Below are 18,675 nucleotides of genomic sequence, written 5' to 3' on the forward strand. Positions count from 1 at the left end.
ACAAACACGACAAAATACTTGAAAATATACAAGGATGACAACCGATAATGAGAGTTTTATAAATTTAGTTCAAAACACAAGCTCACGTAATTTACATAAATTACATAATTTACAATTTTTACATAGCGTAGCCAAGCTCAAATGGAAAAGAAAACATACAACTACATTACTTCACTGGTTCAGTTCTAACACCACCGGTCAGACCGGTACGTCTCACCGGTCAGACCGGTGCTACCTGGCCTAACCAACCACCGGTCAGACCGGTCCACTGACCGGTCGAAACAAAACTGAGGGCTGCACACCTTGCCCTCAAGTGTGCAACCTGCCAAATCCCTAATCTAAGGGTCTCTCTCCACCACTTCCCACCCCTCTGCATCTCGGCGGATGAATTTAACGAGTAGGGGCAGAAGTCAACGTCCGGGTGTCCTGTAACAAAAATGTGTGGCAACAAACCCTGAGAAACTAATACTCAGCAAGACTTACCCGACCAGTGAGTATAACTTAGCCCACATACCTAGACATGCACGGCTTTTCGGCTGGTGGTTGGTTTTGCAGAAAAACGCTAAAAGTGAGTCCTTGTCTTCCAAATTTTTGCTCCCATTTATAACAATAAATTTAATAATCATCTATGATTTGCAACTCTACAACACTCAAGGTGAGCAATCATAATTTAATATCACAACCCTCATTGCATCTTATCTCCTTTCTATTCCATTTTTTCCTTTCTACGATGTGACCAAGAGATCAAGGCTCTCATAACCGCGAGACATGGTGAATCGATTCGATTTAACTTTGCAAGGTGGACCTAACCAACACGGCACGCAAAAGTCCCGTCGGACCCCACGCACCAACATTTCCCCTCCCCGCCTCGAACTACAGAACCGCCCGACCTACATATAGTCAGTCGAGCTCAACGTGAGACCACCAAAAGTAAATACATGTATCCCAGTTCTCCGCGACTACTCGACTCGCCCTAAGGGGTGATGATGAAGTTCTGTACTTTCGAAGCGAGGCAGTACTCGGCTTGCCAGTTTCGACTACCTCCTACTCCCGGCATGCGGTTAGTACAATTCAATCCCGGTCAGCACAGCCGACAACGGAACGGTCCTTAATCAACACAGATGGGGCAATGCCTTCCCCATCCGGTCTCCCACCCCATACCTTCCATCTTGAATATAATAATTCATATACTGTAATATAAAGACATCCTATATCTCGCGAGTGACAGAATTATCACTCGACTTCTATCGAGCCCTATTAAGCATAGCAGTGCTAACGACATATTCATACTAGTATGAGGCCCAGGAAAACCTAGGGATCATGCAACTAAGGTTTCAAACAATTCCTAAACCTAATGCACAATTATTAGAGACATATATAGGTGTCACAATTTAAAATAGTAGGATGTGCACCGGGGCTTGCCTTGAGTCTGCTGCTCAGCACTAGGGTGAGTTGGGCCTTGGGCCGACTCCTCGCGAGCCTCCTGCCGCGGGGCTTGCCCCTGGGGTTCATGTGGCTTCGCAACCACTTCGTATACCACCTCCTCTGCCGCGGCTGCTACACGTATGCATATGATATGAGTTAATGCAAATACAATTTTATAATTACAATTAACCATCGACCGAGTACAACTACTAAAGATCTACCCCAATTGCTCTTGTCCACCCAAAAATACCCAAAAACCCGGAGTATCCGGACACCTGCTCGGAGTATCCGGACTCCCAAGTCCGGAGTTTTCGGGTCTATACCCGGAGTTTCTCCCTGAGTGTTCCAATGTTCGTAGTATCCGGGCTTATTCCCGGAGTTTCCCCCAGAGTGTTCCAAATCCGAAGTATCCGGGCTTATACCCGGAGTCTCCGGGCTTCACACCATTTTCGCCCCAAAAACTGAAATCTTGATTTTGGCAAAACCAACCCATAAAATTTGAAACCCTTTCAGGCCCTAATAGAATGGTTCATAGGGAGACGATTGACCCCAAAAAAATCGCTTTAAACACCCTAGATCGATCAATCCCTTTTTGCCCTAGCTCTTAGTACCTTGAGCAAGCTCTCCTTGCAAGAAAACTAAAAAACGAAGCCACCCCATGTTGGAATACCTGGAGAAGATCTCCCACGCTGATTGGAGCTTCCTTGGTCTTGGGATTGATTTGGGATGGGGATTTTTGAGTTCTAGAGTTTGGAGAGAGAGAGGGCTCTTGAGGGAGTGAGAGGGAGAGAGAGTAAGGAGAGAGTGAGTGAGAGTGAGTTGTGAGAGAGATGAGTTAGTTTTAATGATTGTGGGGCCCAGATGAAAAAACTTAGATGACTTAGAAACTCCATATCCGGAGTATCTGGGCCTACGGCAGGAGTATCTGAGCAGAGTGTTACAGTCAACACCCCCCGCCCCGCTGGAACCTTCTTTCAATTGCTAGTGAGTTGGTCGACACTACGACTCGAGCCTCGCCTCGCGACACAATGCAACCTTTTCTGACGGCATCTCCACCGTGCGAGACATTGCACGACCCACGACCGGCGACCGCCTGGCCGGACTTGGCGGACGACGGTGAGCCCGGCCGGCCGGCCGGATCGTGGATTCCCTTTTCCGGATTTGATTGTTCACAGCCCGTCTACTCTAACTCTAAGCGCCGGCCGGCATGGCACAAGCTTAATCAATCGGAGACATGCAACGGCGAGCTCCACTATCTAGCTAGACTAGACAGCGTTCGTAGCTCGTAGCTAGCCTTTCTTTGCAGGCGGGGAATCAAAAGGTGTGAGGAAAGAAAGGCGCCATGGTGGAGGGAAATCACCAGCAGCGGCAGGTCGACAGTGTGCATGCATGTATCGATGGCATGTACTGGCTCGTATGCACGCACGCACACGCACGGGCGAGTGGGGGTGGGGGAAGCAAAAGGGATTGGCTTGGTGGCGCGACAAGGCGAGCAGACAGGCAGACACGGCACATGCATGCAGGGGGGGTGGTAGCATGGCAAGAGCGGGCGGAAGCAGGCGGCCTCTCTTTCTGCCATGCCCCAATCGCGCCCATATCGTGCGGTCGATCCGTCCGAGTCGTGTGTTTACCTAACGGACGACGACCCATCATGGCGCACGAGGACCGTTGGTCCGGCCGGTTGCCAAGTTGTCCGTCCACTCCAAGGGCGATGGCCATGGCCTGATGGAGTGATGGGTGAGGAAGAGGCTGGCTGGCGGTGCAGAGCTGTAGAGAGCAGTGGCCGTGCCTTTTGTTGTGGGTGGGGCGAAGATCCCTGTGGGCTGTGGCGTCGTCATGCCATGATGGCGAGGAAGAATGGAAGATGCTGGTTTGACTCGACAGGTATCGCGCCCTTCTTCTGCGACAAGCTGTTGCTGCAGCGAAACTTGATCAGCAGTTCAGCACAGAGGTTACGATAAGCGCACTGTGGCGGAATGCTCGCGTGCTACAGGGAGGATTTGCACGGCAAGGCCCACGGCTCACATAGTTTTTTTATTTTTATATTTTTTATTTCTGTTTTTTACAAAAATATATTTTCGAGTTGGAAATTTACAGAAATATACCCCGGCCGCCCTGCTGCCGGGCGGCAGGGGCTAATCTGCAAAAAAAAAGAGGAAACAAAATTGCGGACAGGTCCCTGGGAACCGGCCGCCCGGCAGCGGGGCGGCCGGCATTTTTTTTTGCAATTTAGCCCTTTTCGCGAAATAATTGAACATATGTGCCCTTTTTGTAACTTTTTGCAGAAATAGACCCTGGGGGTGGGGCGCTGTAATATGTGGCGCCGAGATAACACGTCTTGACGCCACAGATCATGGCGCCGAGGTGCCACGCACGCACAAGCAATCTAGTGAATCTTCGAACTTGACTTTAATATTTTCGGACATTTTCAAGAGACTAGAATACTGTGAACCACACATCAAATATAACGGTAAGAATTAAGAACTAAAAACTGCATTACACAATATAAATCATAGGAATTACATCATAATACAACGTTAATGAAACACACATCAAACATGTAGTAGCATGGCAGAACCCGTTGCAACTACGGTAAACAGATTCTGAAATAAGCTAACATGCCTTAGGTAATTTAGAAAAACACAACAAGCACAACGATGCAGCATGTGACTAGCAATAGATAGTCCTAGTAGCCGTACCCCCACGTAGCAAACTGCGTTGAGCCTTCTCCGCAGTATCCACCCATTGCAGGTGGTGCAGGTGGTGGTGGTGGTGCCGGAGGGGCAGTGCCCTTCTTCTTGTGACAAGGGCAGTTGCAATAAGGAATAGTGCATGGTTCATCCTGTGAAGCGGCAGCATTGCTGGTATCATCATCTTCGTCGTCTTTGTTACCCTCGCTCAATTCCTCGTAATGGTTTACCTTGCATTCCAGATCAAAGATCTTTATCTGGAGGTACTCGATGAACTCCTGAACTGAATCAATTGGTGCAGGATCGACCCATCTGGTAAAACCACAGTTTTCTGGAGCATCTGAAGACAGCAAAATAAATTTCATGTAAGGTCTCTCAACGAAGATAAAGAAATAAAACAATCGAGTATTACTCATGCGTGTGGGCATTTGAAGAAACGCCGACCGCCATCCATCTCGTCGGTGCACATCTGCCCTAAGCAGTCCTAACCATGTCTGCATTTTGGCCACGGTTCTCTACGGTTATCGTATTGTCGTAGAGGAGTTTCATTGGTAAAATCACTCTTGTGCTGTGGCGAAAACTCAAACACTGGTTCCGGAAAGGAATCAGGTCCAAGAGGCCCCTCCCATATTATGGGGTCTCCCTTTCTTCCCCCTTTTCCTTTCCCAAAACCGTAGTAATTCTTCCCGCTAGACCCACCTCCAGACATTGGGTATACAATGAGCTTTGTTGTTTGAGTGCTGCTGGGAGTTCACAAACTTCGGAGTATTTATAGGCGCACAAAGGTTTGATACCCGGAGTGTGGAGTGTAAATGGACCTGAAAAGCCTACATGAAAACACAGTGAAGAGACTAGCTGACCGAACACTGAAAAGGCTAGATTCAATTATCGAACTGACTACTCGATGCATCTCTGTGCATGCAGAGCATCTAAGTGCATGCAGACTCACAGCACTGCATTGGCTGCCAACAGATCCAGCTGCAATGAAGTACGAACATTGAGAATAAGAAACACATGAGTTATTTCAAAGCCATCAAATATATCAACACATCGTTTTGTACGAAATTGTACCTGAAACTGTAGGAGCCATGACTTGGAAGGGCCTTTCGACTGTGGGTGCTCATTGAAATCTTCAGGATCAATTGTGGTGGCAACACCTGCAAAACGTTCCTCAAGATCCTCCAGCCATGTAAAAGGTACCACGCGGGGCCCGACAGCGTCTCCGGTGATAGGAAGACCAAGCAGCATCGTAACGTCCTGCAGGGTCGGTGCCATCTCCCCACAAGGGAGGTGGAACGTGTGTGTCTCAGGTCTCCATCTGTCAACGAGAGCTGAAAGTAGAGACCTGTCTAGCTTCACCAAAGCACTCTCAGCAAGACGAGCCACTGTGAGAAGACCTGCCTCGCTCAGCCTGCATCATACAGTGCTCAAATGTTAATACATTATATAACGAAATGTATAACAGATAAAAACAGAAAATATACGACATATCACCTGGGCACCCATCGTGGGTCTACAGCAACCAACTCTGCAGGTGGACGTGGATGCAGCACGTTTAGTTCTTGGTGCTGAACCTTCGCAAGGAAGGACCGGTGACCCGAGTCTATTGTTGGGTCCAGCAACGCAGGAGTAACCCCGGCCATACCTACCACGTAAGATCAAAACAATACAATACAATACAATCACACACATCTAAATATTTCTAATATTTCCTTATATTTCCTAAATAATTTATAAGATTTTCTAACCATTAATAATAATTCCTAATATTTTGTAACATTTTAGAAATTTTCTAATATTATCTTGCAATTTTTAAGATTAATTAATTAGATTGCTAATGTACTATATCAACGCTAATCACTACAATTAACTACACCTAAATGTACCACTAATCAGTCCTAATAATAATTAAAATAATTATTATAATTTTCTATAATTTTTTATAATTTTCTAACATTCTCTACAATTTTCTAACATTCTCTACAATTTTCTAACATTCTCTACAATTTTCTATAATTATCTACAATTTTCTAACATGTTCTACAATTTTCTAACATTTTCTACAATTTTATAATATTATCTTGCATTTTCTAATACTTCTCTAACAATTTTCTAGTATTTTCTAATACTAAATCTAACACTTAATGTACTATATCAACGCTAATCACTATAAGTAAATGCATCTAAATGTACCACTAATCACTCCTAACAATAATTGAACTGATTGGTAATCTACTGTTTCAAAAAAATAATTACAACATAATCTATTTATAAAATGTGGAAAATTTTAGTTACCTAAAGTCGCCGGCTTGAAAATCCGACAAGGCTTTGCCGCTTTGCCTCTCCCTCACCCCTCCTCTCCCTCCCTCCCTCTTTTTTCTTTTTTCTAGATTTTTAGTAAGGCAAATGAGGGGGGAGGGGCAACCAACACCCTTATATCCAGCCGGGCGGCCGGTTCCCAGGGACCTGTCCGCAATTTAGTTTTCTTTTTTTTTGCAGATTAGCCTGGCAGCGGTGCGGCCGGGGTATATTTCTGTAAATTTCCAACTCGATAATATATTTTTGTAAAAAACAGAAATAAAAAATAAAAAAAATAAAAAAACCGCGCTACGAGCCAGGCAGTGCAGCCCATAGAAGTCACAGCCCATGACCAATGAGGAGAAGGCGTTCGATTGCGTGTGGTGTGTGTTGGGTGAGTTGTTGGTTGGTCTGGTGCTGTGGCGGGCTCGCCGGGTACAGTAGCGGCCCGCCTTCTTTGTTCCCTGCGCAGCCCATGGGCCAACTCCTCCGCAACAGTCCTCACCATTTCTGCCCCGCTTCGCCTCTGTGCTTGTAGGATCTCGTTTGTCGTTTCTGTCCGGAATCGTCGTCCACCCAGCAATTTCAGCACGGGATTTATATACACTTATATTATACACACAGCTCAGGATCATACACACACTGTTGGCCAGGATAGTACAGGGTTCTCCAGCAAATAATTCGAGTTTCCTTTTTGAAGGACCAAATAATTCGAGTTTCGAGGGGCTCCAAGACATATATTGCAAGAGCATAATACGCAGATCATGATCATAGATTGTGACCGCAAATCCGAATGGAAATCATAGAAGATGGGATCTGCTTGGAAGAATCACAAGGATCCCAGTACAAGTACCCCCATTCTTCCTGGCTTCCCGCGCCAGAATCTGTTCCCTGCCAAAGGTGTCGCCCACCCAAGACGATGCCACGCCAAAGAGCACAAGGAACAAACCCCCAGCCCACTTGAGTTCACCACTGGCGATCGATCAATCAACCTCACCTCAACACTGCGCAACTGTAACACGAAGGAAGACAAGAAGTGAAAGCTGCTTATGATAGCAATCAACAAAGCGACATGGCAGGCGTCACCTGCCTACAGCGATCGCCGATAGACCAAGGCCTGCTCTGCTCGATCGCCGCCACCTCCGGATCAAGCCGCCGCCCGGAGTTACCATTCCACTAACACCATATCAGCATCAGGATTTTTTCTTCTCTGACTAGTCCAAAAGAGAGCAGCAGGTGTCTATTTCCCGTAGGGTTCCCCATCATCAGAATACAGTTCTGGCTGTCTCGCCCTCCCCCAAATCCAGCCGCATATACCACCAGGGCAGGTAAGAGCAGACACCCATATCGCTGCACAGGGAAAAAGCACAATCATTTGCGCTGTGAGTGCATCATCCACTCGCTTCTCAGCGGAAAGCCTCTGTTCTTTAGCCCGGAGATTGTCCAGTGCTAATGGCGTGTAGGCTTTGGCTAGCGGGAGGAGTGGTAGCTGCACTCAGTCACTCACCTGAAGTCATTTGAAAGCCACCGATGTGGTGATGTAGCTTGAGGAGGCTGAGCTAGGCTTTAGTGTTGAATAATGCCATTGCCAAGCGTCCGTGCCTGAGCCTGAAGAGACAGAGAGTGTTAAGGATAAGCTCAAAGATGAGTAGCGAAGCACTGATTGATCATAGCACGTCTCAGTAAAGCATGCTATTTGTCAGCTAAACAAATGACCCTGGAAAGAACTGGTTTCAGTCATCAGTCCACCTAGACGAAAACATTGCCATTCCAAGGAATATGAGTAATTTGTAGGTCAAGTATTATTTTTATTGGTAATTTTTACTTTGCTAGTTAGAGCTTAGAAGACTTCCTCACACAAAAAAAGGGAACTTAGAAGACTTCCTCACACAAAAAGAGGGAACTTAGAAGACTTCTTTTTCAGCATATACTCCAATACTTCTCTAGAAAAGGACAATTCAAAGTGCAAGCATCCTGAGATGACAAGCACACAAAATAGGAAAACTAACCAATCGTGGCCCTGTATGGGGTTATAGGACTGTACCTGATAGAAATGTATAACGCTGCTATCCAAAGCAGGTGCAGATCTGATCAGGAATGAGCTGGACATGAAACTGAAGTTTGTTGTAGCCGGTCACTATACATGACAGGCATATCGTCTTGCAGAATTACAAGAACCAACATGTTTGCCACTACTGCAAACTAGCATATCCTGGTCCACTTCAAAGTACCAATAACTTGCCTTCTTCGTTGAATTATTGCCACCTGCAGACCCCAGCTTCTTTTTATAGCAAAGCAGAGCGAACCACGATAGCACAAACCCTGAGCAACCCTCTCCTCATTTACTTCCAACAAAGGGAGGAATGGAGAGAGTACCTAGGGTGGGAGAGCAGAAGTCAGCAAACCAAGTTGATGAAGGTGGCCAGGCCAATGATAATACCTCAGTACCATGGCTGAAGTTGGGTCTTGATGCGCCAAAAGGTGAAGAAGCTAAGCCTCCGGAGGTCAAATCGGCGGCCACTCCACATAGGACTTTCTCCTGCAACTACTGCATGAGAAAGTTCTTCAGCTCGCAGGCCCTTGGTGGACACCAGAATGCACACAAGAGGGAGAGGTGTGCAGCAAGGAAGTCACACAGGTTTCAAATGATGATGGGCCTCCCTCCAGCTGCTTCCATTCTCCAACCTTTGAGAGTGAACTCCCACTCCACAGTTCTGAAGGAGCATGGTGATAGAGCTGCTGTTGTCGTAGCAAGATTTGAAGGAGGCCAGATGAGTGCCTGGATGCCTTTTGCAATTGAAGAAGCTGGAGGGTTGGTATGGCCGGGGAGCTTCACAGCAAGTTCACAGGAGTCCAAGACGCAAACAGAGAAAAATCTTGACCTGACCTTGCGCTTGTAAATTTGTTATTCACAGATAGGCCATTATATATAAGCATTTTCTGAGAAGTGCAATCTTTTTTAACAATTTCTGTTGGGTGAACAAGTATAAAGTGTACAGTGAGAATGAAAATTTTAAACCTGCCCCTGTGCACATTCAGCAACTGCACATTTATCTGCTCTGTAGTTTCTTGCATCATGCTGTCCCATAGGCCATATGAACCTGGTTATATTGGATCAGTTTCAACCAATCTGCAGCTGCATACTTAAAACTGGTTAAAGATCTAATCAACTCAGTCAAGCCCAAGTCACATCTTTATGGATTTTTTGTCATGATAAATTGATATTTCTGTTTCTGTAGAGACACAGACCAAACCAAAAAGTAAGTCACCTTAGCTTGCACTCTGCATCTTTGTGGTAAATAGGTTATTTTTTTTAGTCCAGTTCACATTCATACATTTGTTTCATTGGCAAACACTGTTATAAGAGATAAACCATCTGCAAGAAATTTGCCTCTTTAGCAATAATTAATATTTATATGCTGGAAAATATTTAATTGTCATGATTGTTTGAGACTTCAAGCCTATCATGCAATACTATTTGGCTTATCATATTAGTCTTGCAAATATCTAACAAAGCAGCTAGCATCTACAAAAACATATATTGTAGCCAATTGATATGACCAAAATTGTATCATCAAAGTGCAGCTACCAATGAATCCATCAAAGTAATGCGAAAGAATATGAAAAAGAGTGATAACACCTTGACATATCAATGAAGTAAAGTATACATGGAAAGAACAAGAACACATTCTTTTTCAGTTGAAAAGGAAGTGCTTAGCACTAGAATTCTCTAGTGAAAGCATAAGAAGAAAGTGAGCTAAGGGTAAATATGTGATAAGTGAGATGCCATGAGAAATATTTGGAAAGTCACCAGGTTGTATCATGAGTAAAAGAGCAAAACAAAACAAACAATTGAATTGCAATATTTTCACTGCAGTCCTTCCAGTGGTTACACCGCATGTATCAGCAAAGACATTGCGTGTGGGAACAGAAACAAATTTTATGGAAGCAAGTTACAGTCCTCTGGGAAGCATCCCCTGGTTGTATACGATTTTAAATTTTACTGACAAATAAAAAAATTAGCTGATCACAATGTTCTGAGCTTATGCAGAGCTTATGCAATTCAGTATATTCTTCTATCATAGACAAACCTCAAATCAGTTTGAAACAAGCATCAAAATCAACACTGTAAACAAGCATCATAGGCCACTGGAACTATTTTCAAAATATTAATTATGAGTAAACTTAGGATTTCAATTCTCAAGACACTAAAAACAAAGGTATTCACTATTTCCAATGCTCTAGTTGTCATTCTGATGCTCTCTTGCAGAATTAAATTAACTATATTTTACTGTGAAATATATGTATTCATGAAGAGGCATATGTGCCAACATCTTCAGGTTGGATAAATCTTGGATTTTTCAACCACACTTCACCCTGTGATATAGTATCTTCTTTCCACTGTTACTCAAGCATTGCTACAATAAGGCATCATAGAAACGAGGGAAAGAACAATATATTATCAAAAGAAGGCAATAGATAAAAGAAGCACATGAAGCTAACTCAATAGCAAGTGAACACCGAACACATTATGCTCATCTAAATTCATCAAGTAGTTCACATGACTATGCATACATCAGGCCACATTCTTATAAGTTATTTGTTCAATATAAACTAAAAAAGGATGATGATGCAATGCCGACTCCATCGAGTTTTCTGGCACGCCATCTTCCTATTGTAGTCTGGATGCATAAATACTTTGCATCAGTGTTACTGGGCAAGGAGACGAAAGTAAGAAACATTTCATAAGTGTTTTGTGCATTCTGAAGAATTCAAACTTTCACACTCTCAGAGTTTTGCAAGCATTTGTGCGAGCTCCTCATCTGTTACTTCCATCTCTTGGTGTTCACCTACAGCCTCTGCAAGCCGCGCCGCTAATTGGTGCTTACACTGCAAATACGAAAATGATATCAAAATATTTCAACTATTACTTCAGCAGCCACGAGCTAACAACTGACGAATGCTAATCCATCGAACCATTCCATAATTTGCACAACTTTGTTGTTCATGACACAGTAGCTGCAGAAAGGACACTTACGCAGAGCTGCTCGCCGCGCCCTACAATGTCGTAGAAGAAGGAGCAGCAGGTGCAGAGGTGCTCTGGGAAACAGAGGTACTCCTCCTTCCTCTTCGACTCCCCCATCACCTGCAGTCGAAACACAAGCCAAAGGTCAAGTGGCTCCTCGCTGGTTTGGTTGGAGCACGAGATATCCGAAGGGATCAAACGACGGGGGAGCCGCCCACCAGGAAGAGCGAGCGGCCGCTGGGCGCGCCGGTGACGCGGCGGACGCCGCGCTCGTCGACGATCTTGCAGGAGCGAAGCATGTTCTTGCCGAACAGCGTCTCGAGGCTGCGGAGAGCGCGATCACGTCAATGATCCGAGTGAAGCATGCGCGGGACCGCGGGTACAACATCGCGCGAGACGGGGAGGCAGCGAGGGCGGTTCGGTGTTACTTACATGGATAGGTGCTCGTCGGATGCGCGGCCCGCGGACTTGATCTCATCCCAGATGGCGTCGGCGACGGCGAGGGAGATGCTGGTGGCGGCGGACATTGGACGGCGGCGAGTCGGCGACGACTGCTGCTGGTTAACGGCAAGTGGGGTGGGGTTGTGGTGGCTGCGTCGCGCGCGCGAGCTGTTCGACGTTTTGACGCAGCGAGAGTGGAGGAGGAACCCGGCCACCGGACCGGGGTTGCGTAGTGAGGCTAACAAGTGGGTCCCGGCCCCGTTTGCCTTTTCTCCAATTTTTTTTGTGCGACGAGCCGTATTAAATTTAGCAGAAATGACCTGGATAAGAAAAAAATGTACGGAACATGCACTGTGCAGAGTTGCAGACTTTCCAAGCTCCTTGCATTAATAGAAGAACTGTAGAATTGAAATGCGCCTGATAAAATCAAGCATCCTGAACTCCTCTATGAACTGCACTTAGGCCCTATTTAGTTGGTGAAAAATTTTCTGCAGTACCCGTCACATCGAATCCAATTATATAGTCTAACTGATTAGCATGAGATGAATCTTTTAAATCTAATTAGTTTATAATTAGATATTATTTGTCAAGTAACAACGAAATGTGCTACGGTACTAAAACTCAAACTTTTTCACAAACTAAACACACCCCTTACTTCAGATGATACAATCAATCATCTTGATCTCATCTATGAACTGCACTTACTTCAGATGATACAATTAATCATCCTGATCTCATCTACGAACTGCACACACTTCAGAATTCAGATGATACAATCAATCATCCTGAACTCCTCTATGAACTGCACTCACTTCAGATGATTCAACCATAGACAAATCGAAGGAAACTTATATACACATGGCGCAAACTGCCGATGAATTTGTGGTTACAACAAAGCTCTCGAGCTGTCAAACCAGCCAAACCAAAATCAGCTACACTTACTTGTATAAGCAATTCAATTCTCTGAACTCTGAACACTAAGCCACATTATGCAGCCTAAAAGCATCAGACCAGAAGTAACTACCAACAGAAGTTGAAGCAGCACGAAGGAATGCATGCACCAATGGCATCAGCGCCTCAGCGGTTGTGGAGGGGGTCCGACGAGTTGGGCACCCTCCGCTCGCTGCCCGTGACGAGGCCTTCCGTCGCCGGGAACCGCCACCACTTCCTCGCCCGCACGTCGAGCGTCCCGCCGGCCGGTGGCCCCGCGCCGGTGGTGGCATTCGCTCCGTCCGTGCCGGTTGCAGAAACGCCGTCGCCTTCTCCGGCGACCACCGCCGCGAGCATCGTCAGAAGGAGCAGAGCCAGGAGAAGCAGGAGCCTTTGACTGCCCATCTCGTGCATGGAGTAGGGTAGAGTGGGAGAGTGGACAGTCTCTGTACTCTACCTGTGCTTGAGAGGAGCTTCTTGTGTTTCAGGGCGTGTTTGGTTTCTTACCTAAGACGCCACGCCTAAGGTTAGCAGTTTGCCACATGTGTGGCGTCCGAATCAAGCGCCGCACCTGCGGCGAATTTTTGTGTGACGGACTCCTGTATTCGCGTCTAAAAAAATGTGACAGCCTAACGTTAGGAGAACACCAAACACCTACCTAAAAATGTTTGGCACGCCTAAGGTTAGGCTGTGGCGCCTTAGGCGTGAAACCAAACAGCCCTGCTGTCCTAATGTAACAGAACAATGGGACATGCATGCGAGAGTCAAAGCTGAATTAAAAGTTGAAAAGGCCTTTTGTGGCCTAACAAGGTAGGGGCTGCTGGCACGCAATCATTCGCAAAGTGAACCTTTTCTACCATGGGAATCTAAAATCAACAATGCTTAGCAAACTCTGAATCATTTGCAACAGGAACAGCAGCAATTCAAAAGGGAGACATGCTGTGTAGCTGAAAGTTCCCCCCGGCTCTATCATTGTGTAGCTTATGCAATATTCAGTCGGGCTGCAAGGGGACCGGGTCAAACCTTTTCCAACGTCGCCCCGCTCCTCGAATCAGCCGATTGATCAAAGCGGACTGACCCTAAGAAAAAGAGGAGCGGCAGGGTCATTATCCTATTGACCCCCGGAGACCCTAGGGTCGAACCTCCACTCTTAAATGCTTCTTGCCGCAGCCTGGTTCCGTGAGCCATTCCTGCTCCTTGCAATTTCTCTGTTGTTTAATCATTGAGCAAGTATATGCATGCATCAAAGAGGTCACTAGTGCTGAGAGTTAATCAACCATTAGCCCTCCCGCTCTGTTAAGTTTTGTTTTTGCATGTGCACTATGACTTGCTAGACTAGCCAGCTAGCTAGGGAGGTTCAATCCGTGGTGCTCCACGGATCATCTCTGGCCAAATGGAAGGAGGGGCGGGTTGACACTTGACCCTGTCTTTGATGAAATGGGGCAGCGGATCAGCATCAGGAGCACCCCGCTCCGCCCCCTTTGCAGGCCGAATATTCAGAAACCACTTAATCTGCAAAAAATGAGCCATCTCTGGTGTGGTTTCAAATTGGGTGTCGTGCTGGGTTCCTTTCTCTCGAGATGCTTTTAGGTGGGGAGGTTAGTTAGCGAGAATCGGAGGTTAGCGGAAGATGGCGGTGTGATTATGATTAAGTAAATGGAGCAGGTGAAAATGGCCCGGGAAACAGGGGACACAGCTTTCCACGAGGAGAAAGGAAGGCCTCGAGGCACCAAAGCCTATGCGCGCTGCCGCTGCGTGCAGCGCCGGGGGGCTTCTTTTTCTCTCCTCTGGCCGGACCGGAGAAAGCGCGGCGGCAGCGGCGTGCTGTGCTGCGTGCGTGCACTGTCGCGTCGCGGCTGCCGCCCCTGCGGCCGTGACCGTGGCCGCGGCGGTGCCTTGGCTGCCTCTACACTGTCTCCGTGGCTCAGCTTTCCGGTGGCATGGGACAGGGCCGGGGCTTTTGCTGCTGCGGTTCTCCAACTGCTCCGAGTCTCCATTGTCGGAGCGGAGCGGAGCCATCAGACATGGGGACGGGAATCTGGATTGTCGAGTCATGTTGCAGCGCTCTGCTGAATAGTATGATGCTCCATGAGGATCAGTACTCACTTGCTGTGTGTCAGACATCGCATCCGGACCTCGGACAGGAGACGTCATCTACAACGTGCCGGCTGTGCGACCAACAAGAGGAGACGGCTGACCATTTGCTCTGCACCTGCAGCTTTATCTGACAGGTTTGGCATACCCTGCTCTTGGTTCTTGGGATCCAAAACTCACCGTCTCCTACCGGCCTCAACCTTTTGGAGTGGTGGCTCCTCCTGCGGCAAGGGCTGTCGAAAGAATATAAGAAGGGGCTAAACACTGCTGTAATGCTAGTGTCTTGGATGATTTGGAAAGAGCGCAACGCCATGGTCTTCAATGTCACCCAGCAGAGCTTGAGTCAGCTTGTTCAAGGAATTCTCGAAGAGGGAAGCAATTGGATTCGAGTTGGTGCAAGCAAGCTTGCGGGGGTAGGTTGGCCTCACCAGTTGAGGACGAGTAGTTTTGTTCCTGGCTGGGCTGCTTTTTCACGAGCCTCTCGGTTGTAATGTAGTGCCGTATAGTCTTATTCTTGCTTGTTGAGGTGTGCGTGCGCCCTTTATGACCCGCATTGTAAAAATACTCATTTCTTTTCTTCTTAATGCAATATGATACGTCTCCTGCGTATTCTCGAAAAAAAACTTGCTGTGTGTCAGTATGTGTGGTTTTAAATAAAGAGGGAGCTTTACGAGGCTTATAGAAGTCTTACATTCCTGCTCGACCAGCTGTTGAACACAACACAAACATACCTTGCCATTCTGCAAGGTACAACCGTTTGGCAAGGCTAGCTAGCAACTTACCTTACCATGCTCCGTGCAATCATATTCTGCTCTATCGTTTCATGGACGAACGCAATCTTTGGGGTCTTCTTGGCGAACTCCAGTTTCTGGACAAACAAAGCATCAGGCCGACCTTTTTAACCTTGGCTTGGCTAGCTAGATACTCCGTATTAGACAGTCGTAACTCGTAAGCTAGCACAATCTGTCTCCAGGATATCATGATGTGGAGTCATTCCAGGGGCAGGGAGGAGCCGTTCTCTGCACGTAGCCACGTAGGCCTCTACTTCCTGTCTTCCTCCGTACTACCATGCCTCAGATATAGGGAGCTGGCCGAGCTGTTAGCAGCGCCTTGCCAAAATGATCCCTGATCATCAGCACCCAAACACCAGCTGACCAGCATCAACGTTCTGCTCCATATAGGCGCCATCCACGGTTGATCTCGGTCAGGCATCCAGGGTCCGGGTCCGGGTCCGGCGGTACTAATGCCTAGACGGTGGGTTTCAGGTTCTCCGAAATAACTGCTTCCCTTTGTCGTTCGGCTTGGCTTGTTATCGGACGGATCATCACTCACTTTTGTTGTTTCGATGAGAGTGTTGAAGAACACTGCAGTGGGCCAGTGGATCCACTGTTAATCTTCTTCCCCAAACCAGGGGAGGAGGGAGCGGCCGCCGGCAAGCTAGGAAATGGGGAGTGGGTGGCCAGGGGTGGTAGATGGGTGGAGCGACCTAGGAAATGGGGAGTGGGTGGCCAGGGGTGGTAGATGGGTGGAGCGACCGCCAGCGAGATAACTGGTGGCCGGGGTGGTGGTCGAGGTGATGGAGTCTTTAAGGTTCTGGGGTTGCTGAGGCTTCTATCGCCGGTCGCGGCGGGGCCGGACATCCAATGGACAGCGACCGGCGGTGGTGTACGGATGGCGCGGCAGCAAGTTTGGTTAACGTCCATGGTGGTGAAGGATACTGGGCAGGCGAGGGAGGCAGGGGCGCTCGATGCTACGATCCAATCGCACGCGGCGAGAAACAGACAGCCACCACCCACCCACCCAATTAAGGAGCGTGACCGCGTAACCGGGCTAAGTATACTAAATTAGCAAGGTGGCCTGCACTAATAGCACGAGTAGCTAGTTTTTTTATTTTTTAAATATTTATATTGACATAAGAGATGTATTTGGTAATTTATTTACCTCTCGTTTGCTCTTGTTGAATACTACCTGCAGCTTTCTATGCATAGGACTTCATATCAATCTCACTTTTTATGTTGCTTTGTTCTATATTATAGTTGCATATTTTAGTACTTAAACCTGCAAAATCTAAATTTGAGGATTGAATTCAATTTTGGGTCACCTTGAATATGGATGCATATTGTACATATTTGTATTCATATAAAGTTTTTTATAATTATGAAATATATTTATATGTATTTGTTAGTTATGTTTGCCAACAATCTGTAACTTAGATGTTGGAGTTCGATTTGTATCTTGCAATATTTTGATTATTATTTAACAAAAATATATCTAGTGTAGTTGTTAGAGCACTTAAGTAGCATCTAGCAGATCTAGATCTGACTCATCATGGGAGCGAAATAAAAATGATCATGGATTAAACAAAAAAAGTTATGTTAAAAATAAGTTGGGGCATCCTGCTGGCTTTGGTAAATAAATGTTATGCAAAACTTATATATACGCGTGCTATGTTAATGCATATAAATTTTAAATTTTTTATTTAACCGAACCTATTATTATTTTTCTCACTTTGGTTACTGTACAATTTATTACTTTTTAGCCCATATGCATAATTGGCCTACTTTAGAGTTTTGTCATCTCGGTGATAGATAGTTCCATATATATATATATATATATATATATATATATATATATATATATATATATATATATATATATATATCTTTGCTGTTGTTTTTAACTCTTTTCTTTATCTTCCATTTTCTCTAGCAATTTTTATTGATTTCTCCGTCTTCTATTTTATTCCTTGGTATATGTCGGTACCCCAGAACTGGGGTACCCCATCTTTCTGTGTCTAGGCAAGAGCCTCGTGGTTATCCTTGACTACGTCCAAACAGCCAGATCCCTGCAGTCCGGAGCCCCGTTCCCCCAACGGTCCCGGACCCATCCCCCGGCTGGGAAAGGTCTGGGAGCACCACATGTACCGGAAGAAGCAGGCGCTCAGCCTGAACAGCTGGGGGCTCCGGGCCTCCTGTGGAGGTCCGGACCCCCGCGGAGTCCCGGACCCCCATGGGGTCCCGGACCCCTGTATAGTAACCGGACCCCTCGCTAAGGGAAGGGATTGACGCCCCGCCCAGGGGAGGTCCGGAGCTGCCACGTGTCTGCAAGCACAGACGTGTGTGTAAGGCCCCTTTGGTCTCCATACTAAGGATCACCTACCACTGCATTCATTGCGGTAGACGTCCACATTGATATAGCAGAAGCAGAGGCGATTCTTCGACCAAGGGACACTATTGATCGCGTATTACCAAGACGTCTGGTGGAGCCGCTGGCGCCGCCCACGCCGCGCCTGTCAGTCTGGCATGACAGATGGACACGACGGCTCGGCTTCATCCATTATGACGCCTACATAATAGCCTCAACAGGCCACACCGCAAGCTACGTCCCCCCAACGGGCACCTTGCTGACGGGACAAGAGAAGACCCCCCTTGAGTCAGAGGGGCAGCAGGGCATGGAAACATATCAGAGAAAAGACTCACAACTACTGTAGTCATTTAAGTACTCTGCGCAGTATACTACACAGTCACGTTGGGCCCGCTTGTCGGGGCCTCAACGACCGATGTATCTGCACCCCTTGATCTATAAAAGGGGGGCGCCCGTTAGAGGAAGGTTTAAGTCCAAGGGGAGACTTGGGGGCAGAGGATAGACTCATTCATTCCTAGTGCAATACACCACACAGTGGATGTAGGGTATTACGCTCCGGCGGCCCGAACCACTCTAAATCCGTGTGTTCTTGCGTTCTTGCCCCGGAAGCTAGATCGGCCTAATAGC

The 18,675-nt window shown here is 46.8% G+C and overlaps 3 protein-coding genes across 3 annotated transcripts; 1 reads left to right on the top strand and 2 right to left on the bottom strand.

Moving 5' to 3' along the window:
* The first annotated feature begins 8,450 nt into the window (after nt 1-8,450).
* Nucleotides 8,451-9,462, top strand: LOC120658623 (zinc finger protein 7-like). Its single transcript, XM_039936895.1, has one exon. The coding sequence runs from the start codon at nt 8,777-8,779 to the stop codon at nt 9,311-9,313; it is 537 nt and encodes a 178-aa protein (XP_039792829.1). The 5' UTR covers nt 8,451-8,776; the 3' UTR covers nt 9,314-9,462.
* Nucleotides 9,463-10,893: 1,431 nt separating this feature from the next.
* Nucleotides 10,894-12,110, bottom strand: LOC120658637 (zinc finger SWIM domain-containing protein 7-like). Its single transcript, XM_039936909.1, has 4 exons — nt 11,872-12,110; nt 11,658-11,763; nt 11,452-11,559; nt 10,894-11,303 (listed from the first exon to the last, which is right to left on the bottom strand). Exons 1-4 carry the CDS (start codon nt 11,964-11,966, stop codon nt 11,202-11,204), a joined length of 411 nt encoding a protein of 136 aa, XP_039792843.1. The 5' UTR covers nt 11,967-12,110; the 3' UTR covers nt 10,894-11,201.
* Nucleotides 12,111-12,775: 665 nt separating this feature from the next.
* Nucleotides 12,776-13,359, bottom strand: LOC120658643. Its single transcript, XM_039936914.1, has one exon. The coding sequence runs from the start codon at nt 13,222-13,224 to the stop codon at nt 12,958-12,960; it is 267 nt and encodes an 88-aa protein (XP_039792848.1). The 5' UTR covers nt 13,225-13,359; the 3' UTR covers nt 12,776-12,957.
* Between the last annotated feature and the right edge of the window lie 5,316 nt (nt 13,360-18,675).

Source organism: Panicum virgatum, chromosome 2N, assembly GCF_016808335.1.
Source record: "Panicum virgatum strain AP13 chromosome 2N, P.virgatum_v5, whole genome shotgun sequence".
Taxonomy (NCBI): Eukaryota; Viridiplantae; Streptophyta; class Magnoliopsida; order Poales; family Poaceae; genus Panicum; species Panicum virgatum.

Excerpts from the sequence above, each read along its gene's own strand:
- LOC120658623 (XM_039936895.1), top strand. The coding sequence starts at position 8,777 with ATGGAGAGAGTACCTAGGGTGGGAGAGCAGAAGTCAGCAAACCAAGTT.
- LOC120658637 (XM_039936909.1), bottom strand. The coding sequence starts at position 11,966 with ATGTCCGCCGCCACCAGCATCTCCCTCGCCGTCGCCGACGCCATCTGG. Across the intron at positions 11,764-11,871 it reads TCCGACGAGCACCTATCCAT|CCTCGAGACGCTGTTCGGCA; the intron begins GTAAGTAACACC and ends CGCTCTCCGCAG. Across the intron at positions 11,304-11,451 it reads GGCGCGGCGAGCAGCTCTGC|TGTAAGCACCAATTAGCGGC; the intron begins GTAAGTGTCCTT and ends TCGTATTTGCAG.
- LOC120658643 (XM_039936914.1), bottom strand. The coding sequence starts at position 13,224 with ATGCACGAGATGGGCAGTCAAAGGCTCCTGCTTCTCCTGGCTCTGCTC.